At 48.5% G+C, this 19,984-nt stretch overlaps 1 protein-coding gene across 2 annotated transcripts in view; it reads right to left on the bottom strand.

Moving 5' to 3' along the window:
- FBLN7 (fibulin 7) overlaps positions 1-19,063 on the bottom strand; it is a 35,296-nt gene extending 16,233 nt beyond the window's left edge. The window contains exons 1-2 of one of the 2 annotated variants that reach the window (XM_054023090.1): positions 18,291-19,063; positions 5,639-5,798 (exon numbers count right to left, since the gene is read on the bottom strand). In XM_054023090.1, the coding sequence (XP_053879065.1) occupies positions 5,639-5,798; positions 18,291-18,365 (235 nt within the window). In that variant the 5' untranslated portion in view covers positions 18,366-19,063. The remainder of the gene's footprint in view (positions 1-5,638; positions 5,799-18,290) is intronic. The other variant, XM_054023089.1, reaches the window with a different exon arrangement.
- Between the last annotated feature and the right edge of the window lie 921 nt (positions 19,064-19,984).

Here is a 19,984-nt window from a genome sequence, read left to right as displayed (position 1 = left end):
GAAAAGAACCCTGTGGTGGAAGAGAAATGGATAGTGACTGGCAAGAGTTAGGAGAATGGAGGGGTAACATTTGCCAGGAACATCCGTTGGCAGTTTAATTTCAGTGGGAGCTGGATTGAACCTAATGTGAGACTTTCCATGGACGTCTGGGAGATCAGAATTAGTGCTACGTTGGAGTTGTTTTGGAGCTCACCATAAGTGCTTCTGAAAGTGGCTTGTAGGCTGAGTTGATAAAATGACCACATCTTGACCATACATGTACAGCTCCCGTCTCTCACGGAAATGCCGGTGTGAGAGACTTTCATTCTGTGCATACTTCTGCTCTGTAGGTGAAAGAGACTTGGACACAAAAGATACAGGCTCTTCATCCGGTAGCAGGGTAGCATCCAATCCCATCTCATTGACATGAGTTAGGAAAAGAACCTAAGTCTCCTGACTCAGAACAATTGTTCTACACACTAGACAACACTTCCCTAGAAAGTTTAATCATATGAGATTGCATTGGAAGGGCCTGATTCTCCACCGCCGAGCTCCTTGGGGAGTCATTTGCACTGTGCAAATGAGGTGCAAGGCAGCTCATAGATTTCAAGGCAGGAAGGTCCATTATGATCATTTACTCTGACCTCCGGCATAGCCCAGGCCAGAGAATTTTGCCCAGTGACTCCCGCATCCAGCCCAATAACTTGCGGCTAAACTACAGTGATTTTTTTAGGCAGACATCCAGGTTTGATTTACATACCGCAGGTGACGGAAGATGTTCCTATGGTTAATTCCCATTCTGTGTTAAAAAGGTGTACCTTATCTCGCACTGCATTTAATTTAGCTTGAGCTCCAGCCATTGGATCTTGTTGGATGGATGTAAGGATCAAGTAATAACAAAAGAATGTGAACATAAGAACAGACATGCTGGGTCAGACCAATGGTCCATCTAGCCCAGTATCCCATCCTCCAACAGTGGCCAGTGCCAGATGCTCAAAGGGAACGAACTGAACAGGGCAATTAGTTAGTGATCCATCACCTGTCGTCCAGTCCCAGCTTCTCACAGTCAAAGGTTTAGGGACACCCAGAGCATGATGTTCCGTCCCTGATCATCTTGGCTAATAGCCATTGATGGACCTATCCTCCATGAACTTGTCCAATTCTCGTTTAACTCAATTATCCTTTTGGCCTTCACAACAACCCCGGCAACAAGTTCCTTCCACAGGTTGACTGTGCGTGTGTGAAGAAGCATTTCCTTATGTTTGTTTTAAAACCTGCTACCTACTAATTCCATTGGGTGAGCCCAGATTTGGGTCTTATGTGAAGAGGAAAATAACACTCCAGTACTACTTGTGCCACCCGGTTCATGATGTTATACACCTCTATCACCTTTTCTAAGGCGAACAGTCCCAGTCTTTTTAATTGCTCCTTGTATGGAAGCTGATCCATGCCCCTCATCATTTTTGCTGCACTTCTGTATGCTTTTTCTAATTCAAATATAGCTTCTTAGTTTTGAGATGGGGTGACCAAAGCTATATGCAGTATTCAGGTGTGGGCATACCATGGATATATCAAGTGGTGTTTGATATTTTTTGTTTTATTAACTATCCCTTTCCTAATAAGTTTTTTTTGACTGCCGCTGCACATTGAGTGGATGTTTTCAGAGAACTATCCACAATGACTCCAAGATCTTTCTTGAGTGGTAACAGCTAATTTAGACCCCATCATTTTGTATGTGTAGTGAGGTTATGTTTTCCAATGTGCACTACTTTGCATTTATCAACATCGAATTTCATCTGCCATTTTGTTGCCTACTCACCAATTTAGTGAGATCCCTTTGGAACTCTTTGCAGTCAGCTTTGGACTTAACTTGAATAATTTTGTATATGCAAATGTTGCCACTTCCCTGTTTACCCCTTTTTCCAGATAATCTATGACTATGTTGAACAGCACTGGTCCCAGTACAGATCCCCAGGGAACCTGCTATTTACCACTTTCCATTGTGAAAACTGATCATTTATTTCTACCCTTTGTTTCCTATCTTTCAAACAGTTACTGATCCACGCACGATACGACCTTCCCTCTCGTCCCATGACTGCTTACTTCGCTGAAGAGCCTTTGGTGAGGGACCTTGTCAAAGGCTTTCTGAAAGTTCAAGTGCATTATATCAACTAGATCACCCGTGTCCACATGCTTACTGACACCCTCAAAGAATTCTAATAGATTGGTGTGCCTGTGTTGACTCTTCCCCAACATATTGTGTTCATCTACGTGTCTGATAATTCTATTCCTTACTATAGTTTCAACTAATTTGCCTGGTACTGAAGTTAGGCTTACCGGCCTGTAATTGCTGGGATTACGTCGGGAACTTTTTTTTTAAATCGGCAATACATTAGCTATCCTCCAGTTATCTGGTACAGAGACTGATTTAAGCAATAGGTTACATACCACAGTTAGTTTTTCTGCGATTTCATATCGGAGTCCCATTAGAACTCTTGGGTGAATCCCATCTGGTCCTGGTGACTTATTACCATTTAATGTATCAGTTTGTTCCAAACGTCCTTTCCTGACATCTCAATCTGGGACCGTTCCTCAGATTTGTCACCTAAAAAGAATGGCCCGGGTGTGTGAATCTCCTTCACATCTTCTGCTATGAAGACCAAGGCAAAGACTTTGTTTAGCTTCTCCACAACAGCCTTGTCTTCCATGAGTGCTCCGTTAGCACCTTTACACTCCAGTGGCTCCACTGACTACTGGGTAGGCTTCTTGCTTCTGATTTACTTACAAACAACTTTGTTGTTAGCAAAAGACACAAAAATTAGTTGCTCTTCAAATTCTTTTTTGGCCTGCCTAACTATACTTTTATAGTCGACTTGCCAGACTTTATGCTTTTTTCTATTTTCCTCAGTAGGGTTTGACTTCCAATTTTTAGAGGATGCCTTTTTGCCTCTGAGTCTTCCTCTGCTGTTTAGCTATGAACAGACTTCAACGAGAAACTGCAGAACTGGAATTAATTTGCAAACTTGACACCATCAAATTAGTCCTGAATAAAGACTGGGAGTGGCTGGGTCACTACAAAAAATAATTTTCCCTCTGTTGATATTCACCCCTTCTTGTCAACTCTTGAGAATGGGCCACATCCACCCTAACTGAATTGGCCTCGTTAGCACTGACCTGCCACTTGGTAAGGCAACTCCCATCTTTTCATGTGCTGTATATTTATACCTGCCTACTGTATTTTCCACTCCATGCATCTGATGAAGTGGGTTATATCCCACGAAAGCTTACACCCAAATACATTTGTTAATCTCTAAGGTGCCACAAGGACTCCTCATTGTTTTTACTGATACAGACTAACACGGCTACCCCTCTGAAACCTGTTTAGCTATGGTGGCATTTTTTTATCCTACTTTTTTTTTATTTGGGGTATACATGTAGTTTGAACCTCTATTATGGTGTTTTTTAGTAGTTTCCATGACGCTTGCAGGCATTTCACTCTTGTGACTCTCCCTTTTAATTTCTGTTTAACTCACTTCCTCATTTTTGTGTAGTTCCCCTTTTTGAAGTTAAATGCTACCGCAGTGGGTTTCTTTGGTATTTTCCACCCTGCAAGGATGTTACATTTAATTACATTATGGTTGCTATTGCCAAGTTGTTCAGCTATATTCATCTCTTCGACATGATCCTATGCATTGTTTAGGACTAAATCAAGAATTGCCTCTCCCCTTGTGGGTAGCAGGACAAAATGCTCCAAGAAGCAGTCATTTAATGGTGTCTAGAAATTTTCTCTGCAGCCCTTCCTGAGGCGACATGTTCCCAGTCAATATGGGGATAGTTGAAATCCCCCATTATTATTGAGTTTTCTGGTTTTGTAGCCTCTCTAGTCTCCCTGAGCATTTCAGAATCACCCTTTATCATACTGGTCAGGAGGTTGGTAGTATAATCCTACTGCTATACTCTTATTGTTCAAGCAGGGAATTTCTCTCCACAGAGACTCTGTGGTACAGTTTGATTCACTCAAGATGCTCTCTTTCACATATGGAGCCTCTCCCACACCAGCATGACCTACTCTGTCGTTCCAATACATTTTGAACCCTGGTATTACTGTGTTCCATTGATTATCAATTGTTCCACCAAATTTCTGTGATGCCTATTATATCACTATCCTCATTTAATACCAGGCACTCAAGTTCACCATCTTAGTATTTAGACTTCTAGCATTTGTATATAAGGACTTATAACATTTGTCAGTGTTCGGTTGTCTGCCTTCCGGTGACGTAATTGAACGGGACTCTTTTTCATTTGACTGTTTCTCTTCAGTTCCTACCCGTACTTCATCAACTTCTATCCTCTCCTCTTCACTAGGATATTGAGTATCCCTTTTAATAGCTCCTCCCCTAAGGGATGTCTCTGGCCGAACTGCGTGCTCCTCTGTACCTGTCCGCTTTCCTGCAGCCCTTAGTGTAAAAACGCCTCTACAACCTTTTAAATTTTAGATGCCAGCAGTGTAAAACGATCTGCAGTGTTGCAGTGAAAAGGCTGGGAAACTTGAAAGTCAATACGGCAATTACCTTCCTTTCAATAGACGTAGGAGAATTAAGTACGAATGATGGGGGCTCAAAAGACCCTAAGTGACTTCAATTTCAATGGGACTTGTTCTCCTAAGATGCTTCTATAACTGTCACCTGACAACGCTCAGGGCTTGTCTACACTGGCAACGTTAAACCGCTGCCGTGGCAGTGCTTTAACGTGGCTTGTGTAGTCACGGCACAGCGCTGGGAGAGCTCTCACCTCCACGAGGGGCGCAGCTCCCAGCGCTGGGGCACGGTCTATACTGGCACTTTACCACGCTGCGCTCAGGGGGGTGTTTTTTCGTACTCCTGAGCGAGAAAGTTGCAGTGCTGTAAAGTGCCAGTGTAGACAAGTCTTCAGTTTCTACACTGTTGTGACACTGCAAACCATGCATGAGAAGTAAAGCTTTCAGGCGCCATTGCTTTCCACAGAAAAGATGATTTCGGCTTATCATGTGCTGAGAAAACTGAATATCATTCTAGACCATAGAGAGACATATTTATTACTGCGTATGGAGACCAAGCATGCCCCCGAGAGAGAAACAGGAAAGAGGATTGAGCGAGCGAGCACTATAAATATACTGACCTCATTTTAAGATCTAAAATTAAGATCATGGGCTACTATATGGTCAGACGGCTTGAGCTGGTTGTGTGGGAAGAGCAGGTCACACTGAACATGAACTACTGTAGCTACTTTGGGGCAGATTCCTGATCTGTGTGCAAAGTGCCGTGTACAACCATGGGATGAGACTGATGGACAGTCTGGTATGGGGAGAAAAGGTGCATTGGGGCTGTCCCACAATGTATGGAGCCGTTTGGGTGGGACATGTGTTCCCCTTCTCTTCCAAACAGTAGGGAGTGGAGGGGGGGAAGAGAGAGGGGCAGCAGCGCCCCTAGGTCTTGGCAGTCCACAGTGCAGCGTGGCATGGTGGGCAGCGGGATGTGCCAAGAGCTAGCTTGCCAGGCCCTCGCTCTCCCTGCCGGGGCCGGGGGGGGAAGGGGAGAACAGCCTGTCGGCACTAGTGTACATCGCAGCCAGATGCGCTACGGCTGCTCTTGTTGCTGAAGGGCCAGCTGTGGGTCTTTACCGGATTGTGGGTCCGGGGCGGCTTTCGTCACCACGTTCTGCAGGGTTATCAGCCGGTTCTTCATGACGCGCACTCCCTCTGCAAACCGTGTTTCCTGCCCCTTTAAGAACTGCTGCATTTGGCGGATGGCAGCCAGGAGCTGCTGCTTGGTGAGGCAGTTCTGTGAAGAAGAAAGAGAAGCCGTTTCAACGCTGAGCGCACACGTCACGCACTGCGCGTTAGCTCCCTTTATCTGCAGCTGCCAGCAACGTAGTGACAGCTCATTAAGCACAATTAGCGAGCGATTATTCCAGCGGCCGCTTCCCCGCCTAACACATGAGGTCTATGTACATTCAGTGGGGGGCTGAGCAGTTCGTTGGCACACCCAGGCCTTTTCAGGGGTACGCTGTCAAATAACGGCACAGCCAGAGGTACCGCACTGAACTCAATGAGCTTGTGAAAATCCATCCATACTTTTAACCGTAGCAACAGAAGTTCAACCCCGTCCAGCATCGTCCCATTCTGCAATTCCTCCCTGCAGCCCCAGCAGAGCCATGCGCCTAGTGCCCCCTTCCTTGCCAACCTCCAGGATGTAGAGATTAATAATTAATTAAAGATTATGTCATGTGACTAAACCTCCAGGAATATGTCCAGCCAAAAATCAGCAGCCCCTTCACCCACCCTCATCCCCCCCCCTGTGTCCCCAGCATTTTGTAACCCTGTTTTATTTACACACGAGGGGGATCCGGTGAAGTTTAGTCCCTCAGAAAGACTGAGTCAGTATGGCGTCACCAACGAGTTCCAGGCACTTTGTCGCACAGCTGAGTACCAGCGCTACAGCCCGCTGCCCATCTAGCCAGCAGTCACCCCATTGCCGGAGCCTTTCCTAAGCAAAGACAATTGCCAAGTGGATTGGTGAGGTGACCCAGGAGGTATCAAATTCAACGTATATGACAGAAATGGCAGAAAAGCCATGCTCTGATCTGTGAGGGGTTATGTCACCACTTGCCATGCACCCCTGGGAGCCTCACAATGCTTTGCTACGGTAGCTCCCAGCCTGGGCTCCTGCAGGTCACATCCTGGGTGTCTGTGTATAGCCACCGCCCTGGTCTTGCAATTCTGACCCCAGCTGCCTGTGCACAGCCCCACAACCCTACTCCGGCTTCCACCAGCCTGGGTTATAACAAGCAAGGTGACCCCAACACACTCCCCATCCCAAATCTTCCAAAACCCAGGTGCACTGCAATGTCCAGTCCTCTCCTGGACAACTCAGAGAACTAAAAAGGGTTGTTTGTTCCTCTAAAGACACAAAAGCACATCACAGCTTACTAACTTAACTGGGGTAAATACACCCTTCTATTTAAACAGAACACTGAGCTGGTTTATAGTAACAACAACAACAACACCTGTACTAACAATAGGACACAGGTTAAGGGATGCCAAATAAAAGGAATAAAGTTAGAAAGGGTTGCAAGCAAATAAGCGTGAAAATGTGCATCTAAAAGTCTACAACAATCTAGCAAGGTACAGATGTTGTTCAAGATGGTTTCTCAACTATATTCAGTATATGAGGTACACCATAAGTTGTGATAGGTATGTGTAGGATCCATGGATCTTGAAAAGTGTGTTGATCATCATGGCATTGGCTATCCAGGAGGGAGGGATAGCTCAGTGGTTTGAGCATTGGCCTGCTAAACTCAGAGTTGTGAATTCAATCCTTGAGGGGGCCATTTAGGGATCTGGGGCAAAAAACTGTCTCAGGATTAGTCCTGCTTTGAGCAGGGGGTTGGACTAGATGACCTCCTGAGGTCCCTCCCAAACCTGATATTCTATGTCTACAGGTTTTGCGTCTGGTGCTGCTTTGAGTTGGTGTGTCCTGGTCTGTGGGAGGCTTGCCTCTGATGAACTTGGAGAGATTGCGGGGTGGGGGTTGTTTGAAGGCCAGAAGACAGAACTGAAAAAGATTTTTTTCAGGATGGGGTCCCCACTGAGTATGGGTTGTAGTTTGATGATACCTCATGTAGGTTCCAGGTGGCAGGTGACAACTAGGGGTGTGCAGTTGGAGGGGGGTTTATTTCTGCATTAAAGAACGTTCTCTCAGGGTACTTGGGTAGCCCACTGCATGATGCGATCTACTATTCTGGTGGGGTGTCCTTGTTTGGTGAAGGTGGTTATGTGTGTTTAGATGTGTCTCCTGGACTTTCTCTTTGGAGTACATTCTGTGGTATCTGAGTTCCTGGCCGTAGAGAAGAGATTTCTTGGTGTGTTTGGTCACATATAACAGAAGTTGGTCCAATAGAAGATATTACCTCACCCGCCTTGTGTCAGGCTCTCTCATGAGATTCAAGGGCTTTCTCTTCCATAACCCAGGTGGGCAGGGGTCTGCGAAGATGGAAACCAAAGTCACCCCAATTATTTCAGACCTTGTGAAAAGTTCAGTTCCTGAGGTTCCAAATGGGCTCACACCAAAAACTGACTACGTGAAGATGATAGCTGATCGTTCCCAGGGAATATGCCCAGAGACGAGACAGGTGGGGAAAATTTTCAGATCAATGAACAGTGATTTGTCCATCTAAATCCCAATGCTACTAACTTCCATAGTCCCTGCACACTGCTTATGATCATCGTCCACAGGAAAAAAGAAACCAAAGGGGATCCAAGTGTGCTCAAGGGTATGAACCACATGAATATCAGTCATCTCAGTCCAGCACTTAGTACCTTCTGTCTGCTAGTGGCAACCTGGCCAGATCCAAATCCTGAGAGGTGCTGAGGCATTGCAGTCAGTGGGCGCTCTGTGAGTTTGGCTCCTGGGAACTTAGAGGGCCAGCAAGGAGGCGGGATGTTGGGGAGTGGGGCCACTAGCTATCCCCTTAAGAGCACAGGATGCTACTATCACCGAATGTCTGCAGAGAAGGTGAAAAGCCACCCCAGTTCCCATCAATGGATGCTGCTTGGGGGGGAAGAGTGTGCCATTTGTGATACTTCTACATTAGGCCCTCCAAATATGGGAATTATCTTGACTCCTAGTCAAGGCAATGACAACCAGAATACTCACTCACAGCAATGCTCATTAAACACTGCTCTGTCTGGGAATCCGGCTACAGGTACTAGCCGTCATCTCATCACAGGCAACAGCAACTGGGTAATACCACCTAGCTCTTCTGTAGCACTTTTCGTCAGTAGATCTCAAACCTGCCGGTACCATTCCATGGAGATGCTCCGTACAATAGCTATCAATAAATCGACCTGTTAAGCGTGAGGTGACTGATAACGGGAGGAGTTCCAAGTGGAAATTTCTTGTCTCACCGAACTCCTTTTCAGTAAACACATGCAGGGCCATGACACTGTGGGAGTTACACCCATGACATGCTGGCGTAGAAGACATGAACCTCCCGAAAAGGAGCCAGCCATTCTGTATTTTGCAGAGTGTTGTGCAGTCACTTGTTACGATGTTTCACACTCCCAGACCCAAATCCGTTCCGATTGCCTTTGATTTGTTAAACCGTCTCTCCTGGTTGGGTTATTACTGTGGAAAAAAAAATCTCCTCAGAGAGAGAGCGAGAGAGAGAGAGTTTTGGGGGACAGATTGGAGATCCTGTTCCGCTGATCAGGAATCTTGGTCATAGGAGAGTTATTTTCCAAGCGCACACAAAGCTGAACAAGAAGTCTTCCTGTTGTAGCTGGAAGTCACTCATGTTTTCTTCCTTTTCCAATATTTTAGTCCTCGTTGGTTAGCACTGCCCTCTAATTACAATGGGCAGACACTAAAATCAACCCTTCTAGCTACATTGCACTCCCAGTTCTCTTGATAAAATCTTCATAAACTTAAAGAAATGAGTTTTCCTAGGATTCATGCTGATTGAATGTGTTCCTGCTGAGCCCAGCATGGGGCTTGCGGGTTGAATCTGGCTCCAGATTTGGGCCTTGATGCTGCTTCCAGACAAACCTTCCAGTGGCTCTGAGGGAACATTCTTTGTAAGATCTGTCTGGGGCAGATCAGGACTTTCTGCAGATTTTGCTTTTCATGTGACCAGACCCTTGAGTCCTTCATCCTAATAAAGAAATTCTTACTTCAAGGACGGCTTCCTGTGAACTACTTGTAAGAGAATAATTCAATGCTGAGTATGACAAGCGAGGGCTGTGATTACTTTGGAAATCCTGGGAGGGATTCCATAGCTCATGTTAAGTCCTTTTGGAACCAGAGCTATATTCCACTTCAGTTTTATAAAATAATAGGAAAACAGATGTCTTGTCCTTTCTTAGAGTGCCAGGAACACTTGTGAGATTTATGCCTGAAAGCTAACAGTTCTGGTTCGGAGCTGGAGGAACTGATTCACCCGGGAGGTGTGGATCTTTGTGACAACATGCAGCAGAACTAACTTAAAACCAAAAAGCAAGCCTGAACCAAACAGGCAATTCTGTAGCTCAGACTCTCACCAAAACTCAGTTTCCCCCACAAATAAGCAACTTCTGTTCTACTGGGAAATGTCCATTGTCAATGGGAACAGAGAGCAGATATGGTTCCTGCCTCTTGTCAAGAGCGTTTCAGAAGGACCACAGAGTGCATAGGGATTGTCGTACAGTCTTTAGCTACCTGCTCACACGCTATTTGCTCAACTTGGCCTCGGCCTCAGTCAGTGCACAGAACAAACAGCGAAGGAAGAGAACGACAGTCTTGGGTGCTTAAGGCATTAGCTCGGGACTCAGGAGAAATGGGCTCTAACCCTGGTTCTGCTACAGTCGGTCTGTAACTAGCTTGGTGAGAGCGGGGAAGTACGCTGCACCCTCTCCAAGGCTCTCTCTCCGAGGAACAATGTGAGACCCCGAGCTACTCCTGGGGGTCCCAAAAGCCACGTCCTCCTAGTGCTAGGGAGGGGTCACCAGATGGCGTTGTAGTATGGTGCAGATTCCTTGGGGAGGCTGATGCTGTCAACAAGGGAATTTGCGCTCTGCGTTATTCACTAATTAGAGGCAGTTGGGGCAGAGTCCCTTGCTGGGAGCCAGGCACTGGCGTTTGGGCCAAGCTCCCTGGAAAAGGGCCTGGCCCGCATGCCAGTTGGGACCAGCTCTGTTCAGGAACTGGTGGATGAAAGGAACAAGCTACACCAAGAACATCCCCAGATCCACATCACTGATTTCTCCTGCAACAGGAAACCTGCCTGCAAGGCCCCAGATCTACTGCTGGGCCGAAGGGTGACTTGTATGGCAGCTTCACTTCTCCCTGTTTGCAGGGTCCACGGAGCAAAGAGGCCCCCAGCCCAAGCCTGGGAAGGGGCAGGAACTGTGCTAGACTTCTTTGCTGGCACCCCCGTGAGGCAGGCAGATGCGTGAGAAAGGGCGCCTTGGTCGGGCGTCTGTGAGCCAGGACTGCGGCAGAGAGAATGGGAAAGGAGCTTTCGGATTTTGCTATAAACCCATCGGAGTCAGAGTGAGGAGTGAGTGGAACGACCCACCCTAAGTGGCTAATTGTGCCATGGGATGGTACCCTGCGGAGGGGTGGTTTAGTCTGGCTGGAGATCCAGACACAGGCAAGTGGAGGCACTAAGACAAGGATGAAGCCAAGGGGCTGAGCAGAATACCCTTGAGAGAATCAACAGGAATGGCCTTGGGCAAAGGAGCAGAGACGGCTCGGAGACTCAGACCAGGCACCCTCTTCCTTTTCGGGGTCTCCGGGTGAAGCGCCCAGCAGAGGGTGGGTGGGAACTGCCCTTCAGCCCTGCTCTAGCACGGTGGAAGCTGTGCACGTCCGTCTCATGTAGCTGTATCAGGAGGATTGTGCAAAGCTGCCAGTACCAGGGACTTCTCCAGACAGCAGCTGCATTTGTTGGTTTATCTATGATGGCCATTCTTGCTAGGGAACTAGTCCTGCTGCCAACACACAGTTACTTGGAGGCAGATAAGTGGGAAACGGCCCAACTTAATTTCAGTTTAAACAGGGAAAGGTGGTTTCTGAAATCTTCAAGGAACTTTTCAACAAGATCCCCTGATTCAGGGGGATTTTATAATCAGCGCGGGGTTGGCAACTGCAGACTCATCACTGCCAAGGGCACATTGGTTAGTCGTTGAAGAGCACAACGAACAGTGGTGGGCGTCCTTCCAACATGCCATTGAATCTGGCCTGGAAATTCTGTATCATTCATTCAAGAGGCTTCTTCGTCAAAAAGAGCGCGATCATCCGGATAAACAACCGGTTCTGCAATCATCCCGAGAACCTCAATGAAGAGCAGAGCAAGGGGTGCGCCATGCCAAAGCCTCCGGCGGAGCTGAAATCCTCCTTCCGCTCCGGTCATGCTCTAGGGCCTCTGTGGGCATGGTGCCTCCTCCCACACAGGCAGGATGGGTGTGTGCATGAGCTGATGGGTCAGGGAACTGTGGAGCGTTGGCTGGCCCCATCCCTACTCTCATGCGCCCCTACGGCTGGAAGCCCTGCCGAGCCCAGCTCTCAGACACCTGTCTGCCTAGTGAAGTGCAATGACCGAGCCTGACTGCTTTCTCATGCCCAAGAAGAGGAGGGGGAAGGGGGGGATTGGAGCCTATATGAGTAGTCCTTAAATAAACAACAAAAGAATCCTGTGCACATCTAAAGCCCCTCCCACAGAGGGTTGCAATGCAAGCCGGATGGTCACTCACAGCTCTGCATCTTATACCTAGTCTCACGACGGACAAACTAACGCAGGGCGAAGTTCAACAGTGGCTCAAAGGTGTGAGTGATGGACAGATGGGAGTCATACCCAGAATCCTTGGCTCCCCATCCTGTGCGCTGACCACTAGACTCTCCTTCCCCCACCCCCATCCAGGCCACGCTCCCTCTTCAATCACTGTACAGTTTTGCTAGGGTATTTCACAGAGTGGGAACCTGCCAGCATTTCATACAAATGCCTGTTACACCTTTGCAGAGCTGCAAGCCTGAGAGAAGGCTAATAAACGATAGATCACAACAAAACTGACCTGACCATTGGGGACATGTCTGGCCATAGGCTCACCAGTCTTTTCCTAGCCCCCTCGTGAAGCAGTTCCAGTTACTTCTACTGTCTAAGCAGCCACTGTTGGTTTAAAATAACCTGCTCATGACTATTATGATTAATAAGAGACTCTTCCTTCCCTCCGGGTCTGCTCACCCCTTTCCTTCCTGTGAATACACTCGCGATTGACAACCCTCCAACCAGCCGCTCTGGAGCAGTGCTGTGTGCCGAGAGCCACAGCATGGGAGGAAGTGACCCACGTTCCTTTCTTCCCCCAATGGAGTATTGCTTTTTGGCCTAGATTATGGATTTATCCCAAGCGCTATGTGTGGGGCAGCTGTGCTCCCCTTGCCCCAAGGGGGACAGGAATTTACTACTGGCCCTTACTAGCAGGGAATTTCTATGTCTATCTGGCAAGGTTCTGCCCACTCCTCCACTCCCTGGCCATCTGCTCTTGGGGTAGGATTGAGAATGGGGCATACAGTGCCTCCCTGTGCGTCAAGAGGTCTGGGGAGGCCATACAGCGTAACAGGCGGGTTAGGGAACCTATTTCCTATCGTGCTGCTGAACAGACTGACTCAAGCCTAGCCCTTCAGTCTTTAGAAAGCTCACAGGTGTTTCCTCATCGACGGACAAGCAGCATCAGCAAGATCTGTGTTGTTCCCCCGCCTCTTTGAAAGAAGTGGGGAACAAAAATTCAGGCACAAAATATAGATGGCTACATCCGGAAGACGAGGTGTCCCAGCTCGATCACAGGCAGGGTAGGATAGAACAATTAAGAACCCAACATTTCAACCCTCAAATTTTGGCAGAAATTTTTAATTTTGACCAAAAAGGAGGGATGATTTTGGGGGGATTGGGGAGTTTTATCCTGTTTTCTTGACTAGCTGTAATCACAGGTAACAGACAGAACATATCTGAAGGAAGGTCTTTCCCCTGCATCTACACCTCACTGAGGCTGCCAGGGGCCCACGCAGAAGCTGCTAGGACATGGGATTTCCCGTCAGGGCGCAGCCAGGAGCCATTTGACAGAGGGGTTCCAGGAATGTGGGCAATGCTGCACACCATAGTGGGAAAGTTCACACTGGCCAGCGTTCAAACACAGACCCCTGCCCCCAGGCACACACCGAGCTCTCCGACAAACACAGGCAGCTGGGACCAGCAGACAGGAAATGTCTCTTTGACTCGGCCTTGGCGCCGCTCAGCTCGACGTTTGCAGAGACTCCAAGGCCAGAAGGAGCCATTGTGATCACCTCCTCTCCGACCCTCCTGCCTAGTACTGGGCAGAGAATTTCATGCCGGGATTCTTGCCTGGACTCCCCGCCTTCTGGTTGAGTGACAGTAAATCTCTTCAAAAGACATCCAGCCTGGATTTACAGATTCCAAGTGACAGAGACGCCATCACATCCCAAATGACTTTGTTCCAAGACTCGATTCCTCTCCCAGTTTAACGATCTGCCCCTTCTTTTCAGTTTGAATGTGTCTAGGGTGACCAGATGTCCTGATTTTATAGGGACAGTCCCGATTTTTGGGTCTTTTTCTTATATAGGCTCCTATTACCCCTCACCCCGTCCTGATTTTTCACACTTGTTCTCTGATCACCCTAAACATGTCTAGCTTCCACTTCCCGCCATTAGAGCTCACTGCGCCTTCGTCTGCAGAATAAAGAGCCCTCTGTTCATTGTGAGAAATCGTCTCCCCATCTACGTGCTCTGGGCGGGGGGAAACGCTCACTGTGACTAGGGAAGGGTAGAGAGAACGGACGGGGGGGTTACTCAGACTCAGGGGCTGACCCCCCCAGCTCGGCATGCCGGTGCCCTTGCTCCCAAGTTCTTCCCTTCCCCAGGGCTGGGGGTTTCCTACCTACTCCCCAGAGACTGGCCCGATCTGGTGCCCCATGGTGGCTGCTCCAGCCCCTCCTCCAGGTCCCACTCTCGTCTCTGCGCCCCACACACGTGTGCAGGGGCAGAAACACAGCCGGGGCCCATTGTGGGGATGGGAACATGCATCAGCCCCCCACCCTCCAATATTTCCATTGTCGGGGCGCTAGACCCCTCCGCTTCCACCATTGCTGTAAGTACAGACAGGCCAAGCTCCAGTCGCTTCTTAAATGTCTCTTCACACAAGAAAGAGCTCAGGGGACCAGTGACGCTTTAATCCTGCCCCCAACTGCAGGGTCACCCCTGGTGTGTAGTTGTGAGGCAGACTATAGCGGGGATGTCTGAGGGGAGCTGGTTTCGCCCGCATAGCGCCACGCCCTTACTCCTGGACTTAGCAGCAGCAAGGAAGGATCGGGGCTGGCTGTTCCCTGGCCTTCGCAGCACGTTTTACCTTGCGCTTGTGCCCTGCCACACCCTAGGGCTTTACCCATGGTGTCTGTCAGAGTGTCCTGCCCCACAGCAAGCCCCCCACACAGAAAAGCGACTCACCAGTCAGCGCCCCCATGTGGCTGGGTGAGGGCTGGCGGCCGGCCGGACCCTGCGGCGGTTGGGGTCGGTGACTCCGGCCAGGTCACACTTAAAAGCTCAATCCCCTCGCAGGGTATGTGGTCAGGCCCTAAGCTGGCTTCCCGAAAGCCCCTGAGCCAGCAACAGTCTTTCTGAGTTGTACAGACCCTCACACGAGGAGCCCTCTCCGACCTCACCCTTTGCGTTAATCACACTCTCCTTCTGGAGTCGCTGGGCCCTGGGCTTCTCCCTGGGGCCCTGCAGGAGAGCTCAGACCTCCCGTCCCTCTGGGCTTCTCCTCAGCAACACCAGGCCCCACACAGCCTCCCGGGAGCCTGGCCTCACCCCAGGGCCTGCCATAGGAACTAGCTCCACTTTGGCCTCAGCTGCTCAGCTTCCTCCCCTTGTAAGTCCCATATCCTGCAGCTGTGGCGGGCCAGGGCTAATTGACCAGAGGCTGGCTAACCCAGGCCTCCTGGTCCTTACAGGAGCAGGCCACCCTGTTACAGGGCCTGTCAAACAGAGCTATTCCTGCATCCCCACCTTCCCAGAGCACCACACGTGAACGAGCACCATGCCAATGCAGAGCGTCATTGATAAACAGAGAACACCAAGTCCTCACCCGCAGGCTGCTGCTCTAACCATTAGATCACACTCCCCTTCCAGAGCCAGAAACGGAACCCAGGACTCCTGACTCCTTACATTCCACTGCTGGACAGCAAATAGCGGTGTAACCTGCTAGCAAAATGCGTCTTACGGCTCTCTCTGGGGGGCTGCCCCCCCGCAAGGATAACAGCTTTCTACTGCTGCCAGTCACTTCACTTCTTTAGCTCAACTGGTAGAGGTCGGTGCTGAAAATCTAAAGGTCTGGGATTCAAAACCTGCTAACGACCCAAGAGAAGGGTCACTATAGTGGCACATAAGATGATGTCTTTTTTTTTAATCTTTTTTTAAAACCTAGGTGATTCCGTTAAAAAACAAACCAAAACTATATTAACAGAACATTAAGGTTGCAATTCAAGCACTCAGAAATTAAGAAAATCCAGATTCAGATTGCCTATGAGACTTTCATAACACAAGGGGGCCAAATTAAACAGTCTTTACTTTCATGATACCCTCCTATTTCTACAGGATTGCTGCATCATTCAGTGCCCAGGGCAGACAGTAAATAAAGCAGGAGTGTGTAAGAAGTGAACTATTGCCTTGTGATTGAGGCACTCGCCTAGCATTCAAGAGAACTTAGCTTAAATAAAAGAAGGTTAAGGGGTGACTTGATCACAGTCTATAAGTATCAAACAAATATTTAATCATGGGCTCTTCAGTCTAGCAGAGAAAGATCTAACACCATCCAGTGGCTGGAAATTGAAGTCAGACAAATTCAGACTGGAAATAAGGTGCAAAGTTTTAACAGCAAATAATTAAGCAGTGGAACAATTAACTGAGGGTCATGGTGGATTCTCCGTCACTGACAATTTTAAAATTAAAATGGGATGTTTTTCTAAAGCTTTGCTCCAGGAATTATTCTGGGGCAGTTCTCGGGCCTGTGCGATACAGGAGGTCAGACTAGATGATCTCAATGGTCCCTTCTGGCCACGGGATCTAGGCATCCCTAGTTCTGCTACAAACTTCTTTTGTGAACCTGGACAAGGTATTTGAACAACAGGCTTCAGAGGCCAGAGTTACCAGTTTTGCCTTTCATTGAGCTACCTCGCTGGGGTGTTATAAGGGTAAGTTCATTATCGTCTGGGATGGGTGCTGATGAGTGCCATAGAAAAGCCCATGGGAAAACAAAAAGCCCCTTCTTTGGGGCAGGCTTAGGCTGGTGGGCTGTAAATATGGGACAAGGCCACACAGTGAATGAGGGGGATAAAACAGCTATTGAAGAGCCTCTTTCATTGAAGCCCTGTCTACCCCCTGCACTGAGAGGGGCTGGGTCAGGTGGAAAAAGGAATCTGTAATTCAAGAGTGCATCATACAGCATGTGCACCCAGGGACTGAACTGAATTTGCATGGGCAACTAACTTTTGAACACAACTTTGAAACCCCAATGTTCTTTTCTTTGTGTGGAATACATCTGTAGATATCTAATCCAGCTACGATTTGTTGTCCAACACGGTCATAAAAAATTATAGCGGCTGGATGTGGTATACAGAAATCGGGGGTGGGGTGGGCGGGGGAAGGGAGTTGATTCCTGGCATGTCGTTTACTTTTATAATAAGTTCTTTGTTAAAAGGCTATTTTTAATTTGAATCACCAGACATACTGCAGCTAGCTTATGCTAACCAGAATAAACAGCACCAGGGAACTGCTCTCAGAAAATTGGTTTTAGTCTTTGTCCCTAACAGGCCAGCAGAGTTTGTCAACGTGATTAAGCATGTGCATTGTATTCAGTACGTAACTGAAAGACCTAAGTATTAACCATTCTATTGTCTGCTGAGAAAAGGCTCGTACATACCCTTTCTGATTCTCCGGATAATTATAAACTGTGTTACAGTCACTGGGTTGTCACAGGACTGCAGAGTTCAGATACTTATGTGACATCTATGCAAGGATCCAAAAATCACTGCCAGCGTGGTACTGTGAGAAAGGTTCTATTACACGTAAATGCTGAAGGGAAGATCATTACACTGGGAATACAGGTCCAAAATGTCCAATACCTTTGACTGTGTGTGGTGAAGAAGAAGAAGAGTTTGAGAATGATGCAGGGTGAAATTATGAAGACTACAGCACCTGTAGTTTCATGGATGTGACTTTTAACTCTTACCTTGCCTTTGAAAGAGAAAAGTGTCAGTGACAGAGGATAGTCAGAAGTAATGGCCTGCGAGGGGTAGTTTTCCAGTACGTTTATTCACAGGATGGGTCTAGAAAGGAATATCACGAGGCCATGAAAAGAACAAGGTGAAGAGCAATAAAGTCCTGCTCGGGGCAAACTATTCTGTTCCATAAACCAATTTTTAGCAACACAATTTTCTGCAAATGCACAACGGTCGTTGCTCAGTTAGTTCTGCGAAAGAAAGCTGGTTAGCACTCCCAGGCTACTATGCACTGGGGATCATACACAGTCTCTCACCTACATTACATGGAATTGGCTTGTAAAACACACACATCCCTTGTTTGTCTTCTACACCTGGCTGAAGAGAGGCAGATTCTCCAGATGCCATGGGAAGACACAAAAGACAGTGGGCATTATAGGGGTAAGAGACAGGAGACAGCCACCTTCTCTGCTGTGGATGCTGTAATTATATGATAGAGACGTAGGCTTACCTGAGAAGCGGGAGATCCCTGGCATGCTGTGAGGCACAGGAACAGAAAGAGACTGTACTGAAATCCAGAAACCATGGTCCTAGTTTCAAGGTAAAAATCTCTTCTCAGACTATCTTCGAATGCTTTCCCTTCCAGAGTGTTTTCTCAACCTGCCTTAGAAGTCCCTGGGAATGGCTGGAATGCAGCCGAGGGACAGCTGACTCCGGCTTGCCAGCACCAACCTGGCTGCTCCTCTCCCGGAAGGGTTGAAGAATACCGCTCAGTTTTCAAGTCCTCATCTGCTGCCTGCCCTCGCAGCAGCTGCTGCTGCTGCAATCTGCCACTGCAGCTGCCTGTGTGAGCTCTTACAATCCTACACCTAAGCTGTGTGGGTCTGGCTGGGGGATTGGTTTCTCCCTCCCCCTCAAGGTAGTGGTGGAAGGCTGTCTGGCTCGCCGGGTCCTAGCAGTAGGTGTTGGTCTCAGGGGTGAAACACTTGCCAAGTGGAGATCTCCTTGTAGCCCGCACACTGGGCAGTGACCGAAGTGGGAGAGACTCTCCCCATTTGTCTTCTAGGAGAGGTTGGGGCTGTATTTCCCCAGAAGGCCCCTGAGAAAGGAGCACTCCTTTGGGATCGAATTGGTTTCCACTAGCCTTGCTTCCTTCTCGGATGGAGAAGAACGGCCCCATGTGCAATGCTGATCTGCTGCAGAGCAACTGGAGAGAGGAGGATTTGGGTGGAGGTTCATCCCTCCCTCACCCGGCCTTCTAGGGCGCTATGCTGGGAACACAGGGTTCAGGTGCACGTCACCACACTTCTGCCTTCAGCTCCCACGGAAGCCTGTGGACCCATGCATGGGTGTGTCTCCAAGGGCAGAACTGGGCCCTGGGCCAGAGCCAGTGAGAAGGCCAGGGTGCACTCAGCTGGAGAGCTCCCTTCCTAGAGAGATTGGGTCTTGTCATGCAATACCCGGCAACTGATCTCGAAAAGCTTCTCCGCAAGCCACCTTCGGGGGTTCCCTCGCTGTGCAGCCTGCTAGCAGCAGCTCCACCTCGCACACAGGGTGGCCAATGCCCCGTGTTTGACGCTGACAAACAGCCACTTGAATATAGCGGTCTTTAGACTCCTCGATCCACCCGGAGGCCTCTTTACAGACATGGGGGGAACATTTACTCTCCCAGTCCACCTTGAAGCTTTACGAATCCTATAGCTTCATGATTGATTTGGGGTGAATAAGTGGGGCTGCATTGATGGCTGAGTAATGGCAGTGGCTGGCTCTGAATGCCCCCTCCCCATCCAACCCCTTCCCCTGGTGGTGGCTGGTCCCCTCTCCCTTCTCCATCTCTAGGCTCACCTGCAGCCCTGGAGTAGAACTAGGAGTGATGGGGGAACATTAAGCAAAGGAAAGTGGAGCTGTGTTGGGTGTGGTGGGATCAGCCCTGGGAAGTGGGGGAAGCCCCGCCACTGAGACTAGACTGGACAAAGCAATGTCAAATATACCGCGGGAAACAATGCCAGCAGCAGAAATGTGGATGAAGTAGGACTGGGCAGGAAACAGTTTTATTGGCCCCTGAGTATTTTTAATAGTTCAAAATTCTTTTCCATTGTGAATTGAGGAAAAACCCTCAAAATATTTGCAAATCAAAACAAAACAAAACAAACCCCAAACAAAACAAAACAGGTTTTTGTCCTGTTTTGGGTCAATCAAAATGTT

The sequence above is a fragment of the Malaclemys terrapin genome, chromosome 3, assembly GCF_027887155.1.
Source record: "Malaclemys terrapin pileata isolate rMalTer1 chromosome 3, rMalTer1.hap1, whole genome shotgun sequence".
NCBI classification, from domain to species: domain Eukaryota; kingdom Metazoa; phylum Chordata; order Testudines; family Emydidae; genus Malaclemys; species Malaclemys terrapin.
Note: the sequence above shows the minus strand (reverse complement) of the source record. Positions and strands in the feature narration are given on the sequence as shown.